This window comes from Mus caroli, unplaced genomic scaffold (genome assembly GCF_978045245.1).
Source record: "Mus caroli unplaced genomic scaffold, Mus_caroli_1 scaffold_1, whole genome shotgun sequence".
NCBI lineage: Eukaryota > Metazoa > Chordata > Mammalia > Rodentia > Muridae > Mus > Mus caroli.
Window position 1 is genome coordinate 77,705,247 of NW_028227256.1, and position 15,959 is coordinate 77,721,205.

Here is a 15,959-nt window from a genome sequence, read left to right on the forward strand (position 1 = left end):
TCCAGGGCAGCCCCAGGTCTCAGTTTTTCTCTATTATCCATGGTCCTAAACTATCTTTTTGGACTTTCAAAATAAAACATTTAATCTGCTCTCTCTCTCTCTCTCTCTCTCTCTTTCTCTCTCTCTCCTTCCTCACATCTGTCTGCTGTCTATCTATCTGTCCATGCTCTCCTTCCCTACATCTGTTTTTGCTGTCCATCTATCTGTCCATCCATCTTTCCATTCATCTGTCTTTCTGTCTGTCTCTCCCTTTGACCTTACATTAATATGTATGTAAAAATCAAAACAAAAATGTACATTGAAACCAATCAGAAAATGCTCATCCCTGCCATAGGCTTGTGGATCATTTACATCCTTTTCCTCCACTAGTTTCCACGTCTAAGTATGCAGCGCTGGTCAGTACTCACTGCAATGGCCTGTGAAATGGTTACTAACACATTTTTCTTTTTCTCTTTTAAGTCCAGTGTGAACAGGAGTGCAGGAGTGTGCGTGCATTGCAACTCAGCAGTGTAAAGAGAAACAGCATGTCAGGAGTGGGTTTCTATAGTCTTGATCCATTTAAAAAAATGTTATGCCTCATTAGTCCTGAACTTGCACATTAATACAGAAAAGAGGGCTAAGGGGTTGTTTTACTAAATAAAGTGCCTACCTTGCAACAGTAGGCTCTGAGTTTGACCCCTGAAGCTATGTTAAAGTGCTGGGTATAATATTGATTGCTGACTTGCAATCTCTGCTTCAACGTGGCAAGGATAGCAGGATCCTTGGCAATCAGTGACCATGGCTAGCCTAATTGCTGAGCCCAGTAAAAAACATTGTCTCAAAGGAGATGCTTGGTATCCATGAAGATCACATCTGACATTGTCCTTTGTCTTTCTCATGCATACATGTTCATACATACCTGCACATACAGCTACACTTCTCCCAAGCATGCATAAAGAAGAAATTGGAGGCAAAAGGATATTTCTGAGAAGACTTTTCACTGAAATACAAACTCTAGCTAAAATTGATCTAACTTAACTTACTATTGTTGGCACATCACAGTTCCAGAGTCTAAAGTTACTGATATAACAATTTACAAGTCAAACCACAAACTATTCTTGATAGATCAATAAAGCATAGTATAGACTACAAACATTTTTAAAGACAGTTTTATGTATCTGGCATAGCAGGGAACTCATGAATGATATCCCTCAGTCCTTTCTTATTGCTTTGAGATTATTTGCATAGAAATTAGATATTGCATTGAGGTTATTTACACGGGGAATCTCAAATCTAGAATATGTGCTCAGTAATCTTTGACTGAGGGATACATTAGTAAACTTTTGTCTTTCCAGGGATTTTTCTTAATGTGTATCACTCAAGATACTCCACTATTTGTAGTTTTTTTTAAATATGATTTTAGCAAGTAAATTGCACTAAGATGGTAAGAGATAGAGCTTGATTGGTGGAGTCCTTGCTGAACATGTGTGAGTCCATGCATTCCATCCTCACCACTGCATAGACTGGGTGTGGTGATACAAACCTATAATCCTAGCACTTGGGCGATAAAAGGAGAAGGAACAGGGGTTCAAGGTAATCCTAAGCTATGTTGCTGAGTTGAAAGCCAGTCTGGGATACAGAAGACTCAGTTACAACCAAACAACCCAAAAGGGCACTAATAGATTCTCAAACACTTAGAAGCTGAGATTTAGCAGAACCTGCATGGAGAGATGTTCTGTGTCTGTTGTGGTGAGAGCCCAAGGGTAGACAGGCAGCAGTTGTCCCTAAAGCAAGTGACCTGTCTGTTCAATGTCTTGTATAAAGAGAAAGACACACTCAAGGATAGAGGGATCAGTTCTTTTCTCACTCTTGGCCCTGGGTAGAGGCAGGGAATGGAACTGGGAAGTGAGCAGAGCCAATTTATGGCTTTAACAAGGATCGAGCTGTCCCTCCTGAATTTAATGGGCCTGTTTCTTTTGGCGTATACCAAGTGGGATAAGGTGTGTGCCAAGATTACCCTGAATTGAATTGAGTTTTTATGGTGCTTTTTACTCTTACCCTTTCTTGCAAATGAGTAATGAATTTCATTAACCATTCTAAAGTCACTGCTCCTGGGAAAAGAACCCACCACCAGCACCTGTTATTATGCAGCAGGGGGATGTTGCACCACAGTGGTAACAGGCCCTATTCTTCTCATGCACTATTAAGAGATTTGTTTGACTGGGTTCCCCAAATCCACAGCTCCCTTTCACATCAACTGCACAGCATTAGGATGGACTCTTGTCACTAAAACAAAAGTTTCCTTCCTCTGGACTTACCCATGACTTCTAATGGTAAGCTAACACCATGTCTAAGCCCAGAGTCGTGAAGCTGACATGGCAACTGTCCAGTCTGTCAGGACTATTCGATTGGCCTGAGATAAGTAGATTGTTCATTTCTTAACTGGGTTTTTTTTTTTTTTTTTGAATTTCTAGAGTAAAGGATAGCAGCACAAACATCTGGATTCTTTTCATCAGAGCAATTCAAAATCATTTGGGTAAAGAAACAATGCTGAAGAAAATAAGCATTTGAAATATGACTAAATTGACTAACTTTTTCCAGAATAAAAAGTACAGTCCAACTAGAAATGAACCTAGCCTATCTAGCCTTGTTTTAGCTAAGTTCAAAGTCTGTGGGAGGATGTGGTTACTGGCCTTCTATGAAACACAGAGAGAATGCTTTCTTCATCCCCATGAGCTATGAGACTTTGTGCATGGTGATTAAATTCTTCATGCTTTAATATATATGTTTGTAAAGTGATTTAGTAGAGGCTACCTTGGAGGATGAAATGATGTTGTACTTAGAATAATACTAGGTCTGTAATACTGTTTTCTTAAATATTAAGTAGATAAAGACTGGTTTACCATTTGTACTTGTTGCAGCTTGAAAGCACCTGTAATGTACTTGTAATATGTACAGGACACATTCAATAAATGTGTGTTCCATAATTAAGTGTATATCCCTTCTTCTAGATCCAGAGATAACCTAGATTCAATATGAGGGAAATAAACACATATAAAATCCAAAGAGAAATATATTCAACTTCATCTAAGGGTGACAAGAAAAGTAGGTAAGGTTGACAGTGGCTGTTCCTAGCCAGTGAAGACACTAAGTACAGCCTTTCAATAGAAGTAATTGTTGAGAATCATGGGTATGGACAAAGGCATCTATCTGTAAGGTGCTTTAGAAATGACATTAAGACTAGGATAGGGTCTGGAAGAAACCAGTGGGGAACTATATGCTACATGCCATGGATTTTCTAAATTCTTCAGGGCTTCATGAGAATTAGTTAGCTGTCAATATTGTGCATATAATTGGTTTTTTTGTTGTGTTGTTGAAAACCTAAGAAAGGTAAGGTCCATAGTTCAAGTGTTGCTTCAAAAGGAAGAACAGAGGTGCTGTCTCAGAACGTGAGCAGTGCAAGGTAATCTTGATGATATTTATAGATCCATATAGGAGATTAGAACTACAATCTATACTACCTAGGTTTCTAAGAAGTTGTTAGGCTGCCAGGATATGGTCTGATTCAGAAATTATAAGATGACACCTATAAGACAATGAACACTTATTAAAATTATTTCTCTATAATTTATAATAAAAACAAAATGCTTACTTATTATTGTTTAATGAAGATGAGAATAAATATTATGTAATAGAATAACTACACTGACTTTAAAACTATAAAGAGAACTGATTGTAAAGACTCAAACATCATTAGCTTATTGCATTGGGGTGGTACTGGAATATTTAGGATGTTGCTGTTTTTATGTTTTTGGAAGAACATGTGTTGCTTTCATCATGGTAAAAGGATGAACTTGATTCTTCAGAAGAATAAAGCCTTCATTAAACACTGGGGAGTTATTTGATTTTAAAATTGTTTACCCTTTGAAAATCCACCAGAGAGGAAGCCCAGAAATATCACAGTGGGGCTTCACATAGAATTTCAACCACTAACAGATTCAAGTAATTACAACAAAAGATACACAAAACACTGGGGAAAAGAGACCAGAGAAAATAATTACAGATTGGGCATGTGGTTCTAGAAGCTCATGCCAGCAACACAGAGAAGCACAATTAGCGATTTAATAACTGAACTATTTTTAGCTTTGTAGGGAGCCACAAACATCTGGTGAGTTACTTACAACCCTGTCCTGATATGGTGGTTGTAGCAAAGGATTACAACTGGAAACTCTGGTGGGAAGTTTTAGAATCTCATACCTACCAGCCCTGTGACTTGAGCAAGCCATAGGAATCTTGGCTGAAGTTAATCAGGGTGGATAAAAAAGCATGTTGTTGTAAAGATCAAGCACATAAGATATGTCAGCATAGTAGATGAACCACTAGATACCAGCAAAATATAGACTTGTTTTATTTAAAAACTATCCTACCCAAAGCCTTATACTTAAATCAAGACCAGCCAACCAGCAATCATACAGAAGACATTGAATTTTTCATTTACCAAGATATGTACCATATTTTACATTTGCTATCTAAATTTCTCTTAAAATTTTATTAAAAATGAATAATTATGAACAAAGTTAAAAAAAAACAACAAACAAACAAACAAATTTTAAAAAAACCCTCAAATATAAAGGGATCCAGGCCTCTCTAATGCCATTTAAGACAAGGAATGTAAGCTTGACTTTCAGAGTCTGTCTTTTTTTTTTTTTCCCTGAAAAAAAAAATAGCCTGGAAGATATATATATTTTTTTGTATTTATACATTCAGATGACAAGAAAATGATCAGATTCATAATTGGTTCAATATTAAACAAATTAGCTTTGCAGATACAAATTTCCGGAGAAAAATCAATGTTGTAAAAGCCATGCTTTGAATTTCATTCGGTAGCTCTAACTCACACAAATAGAACTGAGTCTGTCTACTGCTGGGAGCTGTGGACAGGGCAAGGCTGACAGGATCAGGAAAGCAGAACTGTGTCTGCAGTTAACCCTTTCTATTGGGAGGCTGCACACTCAAATCTGGTTTCTAAATTAGAAGTGTAATCAGAGGAAGTGAGCCTCTGGGACTCCCTACTGGGTCACTCTCGTTCTCTTGTTCTACATTAGGTGTTCCTGGTTTTCATGAAAACCTGGTCTTTTCAAAGAAATGGTATGAAAAGAGTTTCTCCCCTTATGCTTGAGAAGTTTCATGATCTTCTGTGTCACACTGTGCATCCTGTGATGCTACTTGGGACTTGCCAGTCTTCTTTGAGCCCCCTCCCGATGATTTCTATATATATGAAGTTTGACTTTCATATCCTGTGATCTACTGACATAATGTAACATCATATATGAATGCCTTTCTGAGGGTATATAACTAATATAGAACTCATATAACTAATGATACAGGAAAACAAGCAAAAAAAAAAAATAAAGATTTACTTAAGGACCAGTACAGTAGGCTCTGTTTGCACTCAGGAGAATTTAGAAAAGCAGAGAGCTCTCAGTGACCATCCATAGGCTATTTGGAAGAATCCTAAAATAATCATAATCATTCCTATCTTTAATTCATCAGACAACTTTAAAAACAATATAGTGGCCAAATAATTTCAGTGTTTGGCTGAAGAGATGGTATAGTGGTTAAGAGCACTGGCTGGTTTTCCAGAGGACACAAGTTTAATAGTAACCACATTGTAGTTAACACATTGTAGTCTGTATCTTCAGTTCCAGGGGAGTCAATACTCCCCCTTCTGGCCTCTACAGGCACTGCACACTTGAGCTACACAGACATATTATGCAAGCAAAACACAAATACATAATATAAAAACTGAAATATGAACTAAAATAACAAAAGGACTTCTGTGTTGTCAAGAAAACAAGCTATCAAGCCATAATGGTACACATTATGCCTTGGGAGGCAGAGGCAGGTGGATTTCAAAGAGTTCAAGAACAGCATGGTCTACACTGTGAGTTTGAGGACCAGCTACAGCTACGGGGAGGGGGGGTGGGGAGAGAGAGAGAAAGAGAGAGAGAGAGAGAGAGAGAGAGAGAGAGAGAGAGAGAGAGAGAGAGAGAGAGAGAGAGAGAGAGAGAGAGAGAGAGAGAGAGATTAAATTTTTTAGAAGAAATTAAATTAAAGGTCCAACTGAACAAGAGTGTCTTTAGAAACTAAGAGAAACCAGGGTTCTTTGGCTTTAAAGAGATCAGAATGGAGCCAACTTCCACACTATTTGTATTTAAAACAAATGGGAAGATTGGAGAGAGCCCTCACAGCTGCATCTATGGCCACAGCTGTCACCCTGTGGTCATGTGACAGATTTAATTCAGCCTTTCATCAGGAAGAGTTCCATTGGACAACATCTCAGAAGCTGGAGCTTCGGAAAAACAAGGGCAGCTTTTCTAACTAGAAAGGAAACGATTAAGTAAGGAGCAAGCCATCTTATGCTGACCCTTTAACCCTCTCTCTGTCTTGAACCACATGAGTTTCATGAGAATGGAAAAACACTAGCTAAAATCAAAGTTAAGAACCATACAGCTGGGCAGACTCAGAGTAATTGGAGTTTTGAAATGGTTCCCTTGGCAACCAAGGCAGACAAATCATGGATGAAATCAAGCGGCGGCGGTCATCCTTTGAATATTAGTTTCTTTCAGAGATGTGAATGAATACCAACCTGATACAGCACATAAAGCTTTAGCAGCTAGGTGAGGTTAATAGGATCAGTTTTCCATATTTAGTAACATTTCATTAGAAACCAAAGACAAACCAGTGTTAAAGAATGTATTGTGTAAGACATACTCTCAAATTGAATTTACATTTGCAGTCTTGTTTTCATTTTAGAAACTTGGTAAGTAATAGGTCCCTGTTGTAGGTACTGCTAACCCTGTATACATCTTTAGAACATGTCACATGTTCACAGTTGTGTATAGCAAATGAAAATCTAAATCAAGGTGAGTAAATGCTTCTCCATACAATGGTGGTGCTTATAAAGATATAGAAAATATCCAACAAGACTTAAATCAAATTAAATTACACATCTCATTTAGTTTTCTAGAAACACTTGAAAGATAATAAATATCATTAAAAATACATCACAGGCCAATTACAAGCCTGCCTGACACCGGGGAAATTAATGTTTCTGCACAAGCTGCAGGGAACTTTAATTTATAGGAGGTCTGTGATAAAAGCCACTGCCAGCTTACCCTCTAACACCATCTTAATACCTTGACAATGCCATAAACTTTCACTCACAGGTCAAGTTGGTTTCTGTGTGTGTGTGTGTGTGTGTGTTGTGTATGTACATACACATTACCACAAATTGAATATGAACAATTCTTCCAACTAAATTTTGTATTTTCAGCAAACTTCCAAATATAAACCCATTCCTCACAGTCTCTTTAAGGACTAGTCATGGTGGATGTGACTTCTCTGATGTCTCATGTCTCTGGGTGTCTGCTTGTCTGGGCCAATGGGAATGGAGCTCAAGGAGAGTCCATTCAAACTTTCCCTCTGGAATTCCCGATCTGGAGTGAACGAATGGCAGTGGTGAGGAAAAGGGTGGAAGCTGTACATCTATGGGGTTGGGCGTCACAGTACTCTCTAGTGCTTCCATCTACCAAGACAACTTTCCCTCTGCCTCAGTGGCTCTGAGCTCCTCTCTGTTCTTTCTATATCCTGCTTCCAGTGCCCTTCTTTGGACCGTGTGAGTAGATTTTGAATTCTTGACATTAAAGAATTCAATCTGTAATACCAGGAGCCATACCTGCAACAGAGGCCTATCACCTCCCAAGCTTATTTGGATGTGAATGCTTGTGTACAACTCTTGCAGCCAATGACTTCTGCTTTTGGAATGCAGGAATCCAATAGTTGTACATTACTGATACATCCCAATATCATTTCATACTGTGAAAAACGTGCCGTTGGTGTCATGGGCATCGGGTAAGAGAGGTTCCAGTAACACTTTTTGATTTCCAAGGTCATCCATGAAGAGCAGCTGTAACCTCTAATTTCCTACCAGGATAAACTCACCTGACCATCACTTTCCTAAGAGAGATACGAAAGAAGAGTATATGGCCGCTTTGCTTTCAGTGCTGACAGTCACAAGCTATAATTTTGCTCTCCACAAGAGCTACCTCTTTGTTCTGGGAGTGCTGGCAGATCTCTTTGGTTTATAAAAGCATCTGGAAGCTATGCCCGAGCTCAGGTCACTTTGTTTTGTTCTATGATTTTCATCTCAGGAGACCAATTTGGCGTGACTCTTATATTAAGGCTACTTCATGCAGGTTTGCTTACAGAAAAAAAAAAAAAAAACAAAAACCACAGCTACATCAAAATACTTAATAATAGTAACAATAGCTACTGTCATAATAAGTTCACCATAAATGGTTAATGTCATGGGCTATGATACACATTAACACTGTCTCTCATTGAGAACGTATCTTAATTCTGGAAGAGATCATTACAGTTGAGCATTTTTCTCCAAACAGATGATCCATGGATTCTGAAAACTGTGCAACCTAACCAGAAAATCGATGGAGGGGCTGGAATTTTAGTCCAGTTCACCTTGAAGACTCTGTCAACAATTGGGATTTTCAAAGGCCAAAATGTCAAAATTTATTTTCCTGTCGGAAAGATTCTAGAATAGATCTATAATTTTGGGTACTATTGCTGTTCACTTAGCAATTTTTTTTAAACAGTGTAGAGAATTAGAGGTCTGAACAGTGGCAAGAGGTCACTGGGTCCCTCAGGAAAGAGATTGTCAGGAATAGAAGACAAGAAATTATTTCTAGGAGTGCAAAGAAGAGGAGAAGAGACAATGAAAATGTAGACTCAGGATTTCTGCTGTGAAGACGGATAATGCCATGAAGGTCCACATTAGAAATTGCCACTAAGTGAGGGAATCCTCTATGTGTGTATATGTATGGAGTATGGACATGCCCATGTAGGTATGTGTATGTAAGCATGAGGGTGTGTGTGTGTGTGTGAGTGCACAAGTACACACATACATTTGGAGGCAAGTAGTCAATATCAGGTGTCTTTGTCAACTGTTCTGTTTGAAAGAGTATCTTTCCCTGAACCCCAAGGTCACCAAGCTGGCTACTCAATGAGCTCCAGTCTCTACTGCCACCATAACCTGAGTACTTACGCTTACACAGTAAGCACTTTACTCGCTGAGGTATATGCCCAGTCCTTAAGGGAATCTTAAAAAAAATTTTTTCATATGATGAAGGGTGTGGGATCATGACCTTGCTTCCCATGTGCTATGGCCCCTCTCCTCTAACAAATGGCCTATAGCACACTCCAATAGACAGGAGGTTCTTTCCTGCATTATTTCTTGTCTTTCCCACAACAGTCAACCTTGAGGAAATGTTATTTATCCTGTTATGTTAACAGGCTCCCCTCCCAATCAATTTGGAGCCAGCCTTTCTGCGGCTCCCTGGCACCTATTTACCTTCCCTATTTCTGCCATCTACTTAGATTCCTCTATTTTGCCATCACATACGCTCTTAGGTTGCATCAAGTTTCAAAGCACATTTCTCCTTTTTTTCTGTGTGGACTGACTGAGTTCAGAAGTCCTGATCACTCTTGCTTCTTTGTTTTCTCTCAAAGTATCCTTTTGCAAATTTCATCCTGGCAATCGAGATTTGTTTTAATTCTGCTCCGGTCTCTTTACTTATTCACCAAGCATCACCCTGTCCAATGATAGGGTGCTTGACTAATATGTGCAAGGCCTTGGGGTTGATCCCCAGTGCCACAAGAAAATGGAAGAAAAGCATTAGCACATCTCTCCTGGGACTTCAGTTTGTACTTCCTTTTTGCTAACTAGCTCCTTACACAGAGGCCTAAATAGATGCTCCACTCTAATTGTTCCTTGCAACAAGCAGTAACAGAAAAGGAGGGTCCATGACCAGGAAGGAGATGACTCACATTAGCCTACGAGTTATCCTGGATAAGTACTCTATAGCCGACCAGAATGAAAGCACAATAGTGCAATGTACCATGATGAATGCAGGAAATCAGTGAATGTCTCTCCAATTAGTGCCTTTGCCTATAGATTTCAGTTACTAAAGTGCTCTCAGGCAACATTGCTAAGGAGAGGACAAACCGTCGTGCATACCCAAGCAATCCCAAACACTCAGAAATCATGCAGATTCATAATCCACAGGCCAGGGGCAATTTTAAAACAATAAATCATAGTTATTTTTAAAACTTCCGCATTTGCTTCTGACTATACAGATGACAGACATAATAAGTGAAATTAATCATGAATTTGATCTTTCCAAATTAGGCCATGAAACTGACAAAGGAAATGATAGTTTCATTAAGACTTCTTATGTAGTAGATATCATAGTAAGTAATCTCGTTTAAAAGCTAAAAATAAACATACAAATGCAGCTTATGAGAAAATTATCTACTGAAGGGCAGCATACATATGATTCAAGGATGTAGGTTGACAATGATGTCGCAATAAGTTTCATTTCTCCTGAACATTTCTCACAACACAGTAGTGTCTAACCCAGTGGTTCTCTGCCCTCATGCTGGAACCCTTTACTAGAGTTCCTCAACTTGTTGTGATTCCCCCAACACTATACAATTATTTTCATTGCTACTTCATAATAGTATTTTTGCTACTGTTATGAATCATATTTTATATATCTAATATGCAGGATATCTGTCTGATATGTGACTCCTGTGAAAGGGTCCTTAGCTCCCCAAGGGGTCATGACCCACAGGTACGCTGTCTATGGAAACACAGACCCAAATATATGAAGGTGAGTCTTGGTCAATGCATCTGAAAGTTGGGAAAATAAGCTAAACAATAAGCTAACAATTTCATTTAAAGAAGATTGTAATGATGGTTTTTTTTTTTTTTTTTGAGGAACTGAGGGTCTAACTCTGTGCTTAGCAAATGTTAGGCAAACCATATAGTTTTCAGCTATATCTGAAGTCCTCAAAATAATTTAAAAAATCCAATAGAGTCAATTACACAACTTTAACTAAATGTTGAAAGACACACAATGCACAAAAACTGTAAGTACACAGTTTGAAAAACATATAAGTCCTAGTTCTTCATAAGTATTCTTGATTAATATGAAATTGAGCTAACTTTAAACTTGCCTCAGAGCAAAGATTGAATGTGGTGCCAATGTTCACATGATCATTACAAAGGAAAAAAATAAAAGAAAGAAATTGTGTCAATTACATCCAATAATCATTATCTTCCTTTCACTGTTATATATAACAATAGTTAAGAGAATTTAAAGTCATCCTTTTTTTTTCTTTTTTCTTTTTTTCAAAATTCCCTAGCATGACTTAAGTCTTCATGGAGGAATTCTGTCACTTGATTTGCACCTTCTTTACCACCTCTTCAGGAGACTCTGACGGCATTTACTGTTTCGAAGCTGAGATAAATGTGCAGTGGAAAGTTCCATTTGGGTGGGCTTCTACTAACCTGGGTATACACAGAAAAGGAGGTGACTCATGCTTTTTGAGGCAAGCCCCATCTCATCCACATAGAATTTTGTGAACCTGGAGCACCAGTTAGTCAACACAACCCAGATTTATATTTACCGAGGAACCGTGTTACCAACATTGCTTCTTAGATCATGACGGAATCCCCTGTACTTCTGTGGCTTCAACCGAGTCACAGAGAGGAAGCCTGCACTACAGTTGTGTCCCCCTTCCCCCTTGCCCTTGGAAACAGCAATACTGAAAAATAATAATTTTAACTTTTTTTCATCTTTCAAACTATGCTCAGAAGGTACACATGTAATTCTAACACACGCTCTTAAGACAGTCTGGATGATAGGTGAACATTTCTCAGAAGAGGAAACAGAGGTTTAGAATGATTTAAATAATCTGCACGTGAGTGCTGAGAAGGGCAAGAGTCGGAATGACCCTGAGGGACCCACCTCACGCAGCCTCCTCTAATTACTTATTTCATTTTCTTGGAGTCTGCTTTCCAAAATGAAAACCACATCTTAGGATAATACTTAAGGATGGATTGGACAATTCTCTCCTCAGTAGAAGAGAAAGCCTGTGGAAGTAGATATCCCTATCTTAGGCTGACCAAAACCAAGCAACTGTAGCAGGAAACTCCCTAGTGCCTTCCACAGAAGAAAGCTAATCACTGTATGACTGATCTTAATTAAATTTGAATGCATTGCTTCTGAATGCTTCGGGAAAACACCAGGTCCTTATTGGCTGCTTCTCCCCTGGTACTCAGTAGCAATACCTTCAAATTCAATTAAGATAATTCATAGAGTGATTAGCTTCATTATACTTGGAGACGCTGGGGACTGTCCTCTTGCCAATACTGTATGTGTGGTGGATATAAGATAGACCCATTCTTCTCCTGTGTGTTGTCTCTTTTAGTGGAAACAAAAAGTAAATCCTGTGGAGACTTAACCCACAGCGCTTCTCAACACCAAAACAGATGTATGTAGCAGAAGAATTATGCTCCCTGGACTGGTCTGAAAGGTTGAAACCATTACACACCAAGAGAAGTTTTGAAACAATTATTCTCTTTAACAGACTAAAGATAAACAGCCGAGGATGTGGTCGAGTGGACTCAGATTTCTCAAAAATGGAGAGCAAATTCTGTGGACAGACTGAGGCCACATGCCCGAGGAACAATGCCCAGGGACATGATTGTTGGAGTTTGCCTTATGCAGATATATACTGCTGAACAGATAGATGATGAACATATAACACAATGCCATCCTTACAGACCACACTGCTAGTAAAAGTTGTCCCTTTTAAGTGGCCATCAGACCATTTTAGCATAAAGAAAGCCATGTATATATGTATAGGTGTGTATGTATATGTACATGTGCATGTATCTGATGTGCGTGATTGAAAGTCACCTCTGTTTTTAGACTTGGAATTTTGTATAATTGGTTTTATCGGGTTTTTCATTTTCTTCTTTCTTTTTCTTTTTCTTTTAAAAAAACCCCTAGAAAAGCAGTTCCCAACCAGGCAATCAGTCTTTCCCATTAAGTACACTTGATGGGAGTTGTTTTCCTGAGCAGCTGCCACCAAGACCTCATAAATAAGAGACAGAGACATTGCTATATGTCTTACAACACACAGAAGAACCCCCACAATAAGGATGCCCAAATCCTAAATGACCATGACTTTGAGGTTAAGGGCACCTGCACTGAAGATGTGAAACAGAACTTGAACAGCCCTGGGAAATGATCAACCTTCTGAAAAGAACCTATTCCTTAACATGGCTGCAACCTTTTCCACATCAGCTGAACCTTCCCTGTCACAGGAGGTGCCTTGGCAATTGGCTACCACTGAGTTCTTCAGAAGTCTAGATGTGTATCTATAAGGACATGCATCCATCCATAAGCTTCCTTTCATTTAGCAAGAATGAAAAGGAAGAACCATTTTCATGGTTACATAAAATCTTTCTGACTCTTTATACTCTTCCTTGATTCTGTTGATATAGCTCTTTATCCTTTCCTTCACAATTTAAATTATTCTTTTTAAGAATGTTTAAGTAAATTAGTGGTGCATGATAAAAATAGAACATCAATGTTTTAAAAAAATATAGTTGGAAACAAATAATTCCTTTGGGGGTCCTTTGAACTGCAGACTATGTTCAGAGAAAGACTGAGTGGAGAGTCTCAGCTCACGTTGGAACCCCTTGGTCAGAAGCTGAAGCAGAAGGATTGCTGGAAGCCCAAAGCAGCCTGGACTCCATAGCAATTGCAGAGCAGCCTAGATGACAGTGTGAGACTCCATCTCAGAAATATAAATGCCAAACTCAGACCAAAATATAAATCTAAAAGCAAACAAACAGAACCAGGAGAAACAATTTCAGAAATAACGATATATAAATATATAACATTAGATGAATTTCTATTCCTCTAGTAATGTTCAGATTAAATCCAGTGTTAGTATTTTTCAGTTACATGAAATTTGAAAGCAACATGACTTCAAAATAAATATTCAAGTTCTAAAAAAAAGGCTACTTATGAGCTAAACAGGATCTGCTACTGTATAAAGTGCTTTGTCCAGCAACTTGTGGTAAAAGTCTGTTCTAAAGCATACCATTTGTTTTTTCCCCAGAGAAAGCATGAGCAATAAGATGAGAAGTCAGCTCAGATACCTACAGCACCAGCCTTGTGGATTCCTTCTGGGTTCACTCTCTTCACTGTTCGCCTCCTCTTCCAGAATTCCTTTCCTCGGAAGCTCATCATATGCCTTGAAATCGAGTCATAAAATATTTGAAAACTACTGAGGTCCTTAAACCTTTTCTTTCTGAGGCTTCACTGAGCTGGCTGAACAAATCTCTCCACTCCCCTAAGAAGGGAAGTGCTCATGCTACATCTATGTAGCTCAACAGAAAGGAAAGGCAAACCCACAAGTCACCACTTCCTGTGAGCAGCTAACTACCAGCTGTTGAACCGCTGCTCTCATGCAGAAGTTCTCTCTAGCCACCTTCTTTAACACAAGACAGTGAGATAGACCATTGAGCATCTGTATGAATGATTCTAAACAGAACTCAGTCTCTGTGTAACCTTTGATATCTAGCACATGGGCAGACCCATGTTAGGATGTGTTAGCAGTCTGCCGACATATCATTTGATTTTTTTTTTTTTTCTGGTGTAAGATCTATTTTTATTTTCGTGGCTGGAAAATAGTATTTTACAACTTTTTTTTTTTTTTTTTTTTACTCATAGACTCACTTAAGAACCTATGGGCCTATTCATTGGAGCAGTCTCAACTGTTCAGAACTGCCAAGCCTGGCAGGGATCATAAATCTAGAAATGGATTTGTGGATTTCCCTAACTATGGAACTCCAAATTCCTGACACACAATTTTAGACAAATAGACAAAGTACCTTATAAGAATCACATAATAATCTCAAGAAACTCTGAAGCAACTTCCTCTCTTTCTAATCTTTGCATGTCTGTCTTCTATTCCTCTTTAGGCACCACAGTTCTGAATCCTAGAGTCCCTCCCATGCCTCAGCTTCTGCAATCTAAAACTAGCTTTTTTTTTTTTTTTTTTTCTTTCTTTCTGGAGCTGTAGCTCTGTGGAAGAGGCTGTATTTTAAAGCCCATTCTGAGAAAAAAATATGACTATATCATTTCTCTGTCCCTTTTACTGATGAACACAGCTTTCCTTAAAAGAGAAGCATGACCAAAGTGGATTTGAGGATTTCAGCTGGACCAACCTCATGGTGACTGAAAAGGAGAGGAAAGCCACAGTAGACTCTGACCCATAGGAGGACACACCGAGAAGCTCTAAAATTTACATCACCAGCATCCTGTGGCATCTTGTCACATTCCAAGTCCTTTTTCAGAAATGTGTTGGAAAACAAAAATAACAAGGACAACAAGCAAGAATCATTGATTAAGACAAGCCAATGGTCCAATCGGAAGAAGTCACTGTTACAACCTTGATTCCATTATGTGATAAGAATTGATTAAACACTATTTTTTAAGCATTGTTGGGCTTTATGACATATCTTCTCATTTTAAGAAGCTGTGTTGGACATAGGATACCCTTAGAGTGTGTAGAAGCTTGGAAGAACTGCATAGAGATGTCCTTCTTAAGGAAGTTTTGAATAATAGTTGAGTACCAAGAAAGTGAGCACAGGTGAGGACAGCGAGCAGGAACAGGCATCAGTATCATTATCCTTGGCTAATTGCTCACCCTTTTTAGGTCCTCCTTTTTCCTCATTTGTAAAATAGTCATGACATAATCACTACCTTGTAGAAATTATAAGAATAACTGGGAAAATGCCTTAAAAGTCAATATGTTACCTTGCTTGTTGTATCATAAGCAGTTATTAACTAGCAAAGAGACTAAAGGGTAGAACTAAACAAAATATTAGGATAAAAGCCAAGATTACCGAGAGCCAAGAGTTAAATAGGAGGAGTAAAAAGGATTGATATTTGAAGCAGAAATGGTTCCTTTATGTCTGAATGACAACATCATGAAAGTTTCTACTGTGTCTGAAAATGATAGTGACTGAGGGATTTGAT

At 38.5% G+C, this 15,959-nt stretch overlaps 1 protein-coding gene across 10 annotated transcripts in view; it reads right to left on the reverse strand.

The window, feature by feature from the left end:
• The window catches only part of Dock10 (dedicator of cytokinesis 10), a 258,799-nt gene that overhangs the window by 152,848 nt on the left and 89,992 nt on the right, over window positions 1-15,959 (reverse strand). For 3 of the 10 annotated variants that reach the window (XM_085838690.1, XM_021165793.2, XM_085838683.1), the window contains exon 1: window positions 14,079-14,252. The exons of the other annotated variants lie outside the window; for them this stretch is intronic. In XM_085838690.1, coding sequence (XP_085694816.1) covers window positions 14,079-14,165 — 87 coding nt within the window. In that variant the 5' untranslated portion in view covers window positions 14,166-14,252. Of the gene's footprint in view, window positions 1-14,078; window positions 14,253-15,959 lie in introns of those variants that run through there. 10 annotated transcript variants of the gene reach the window in all.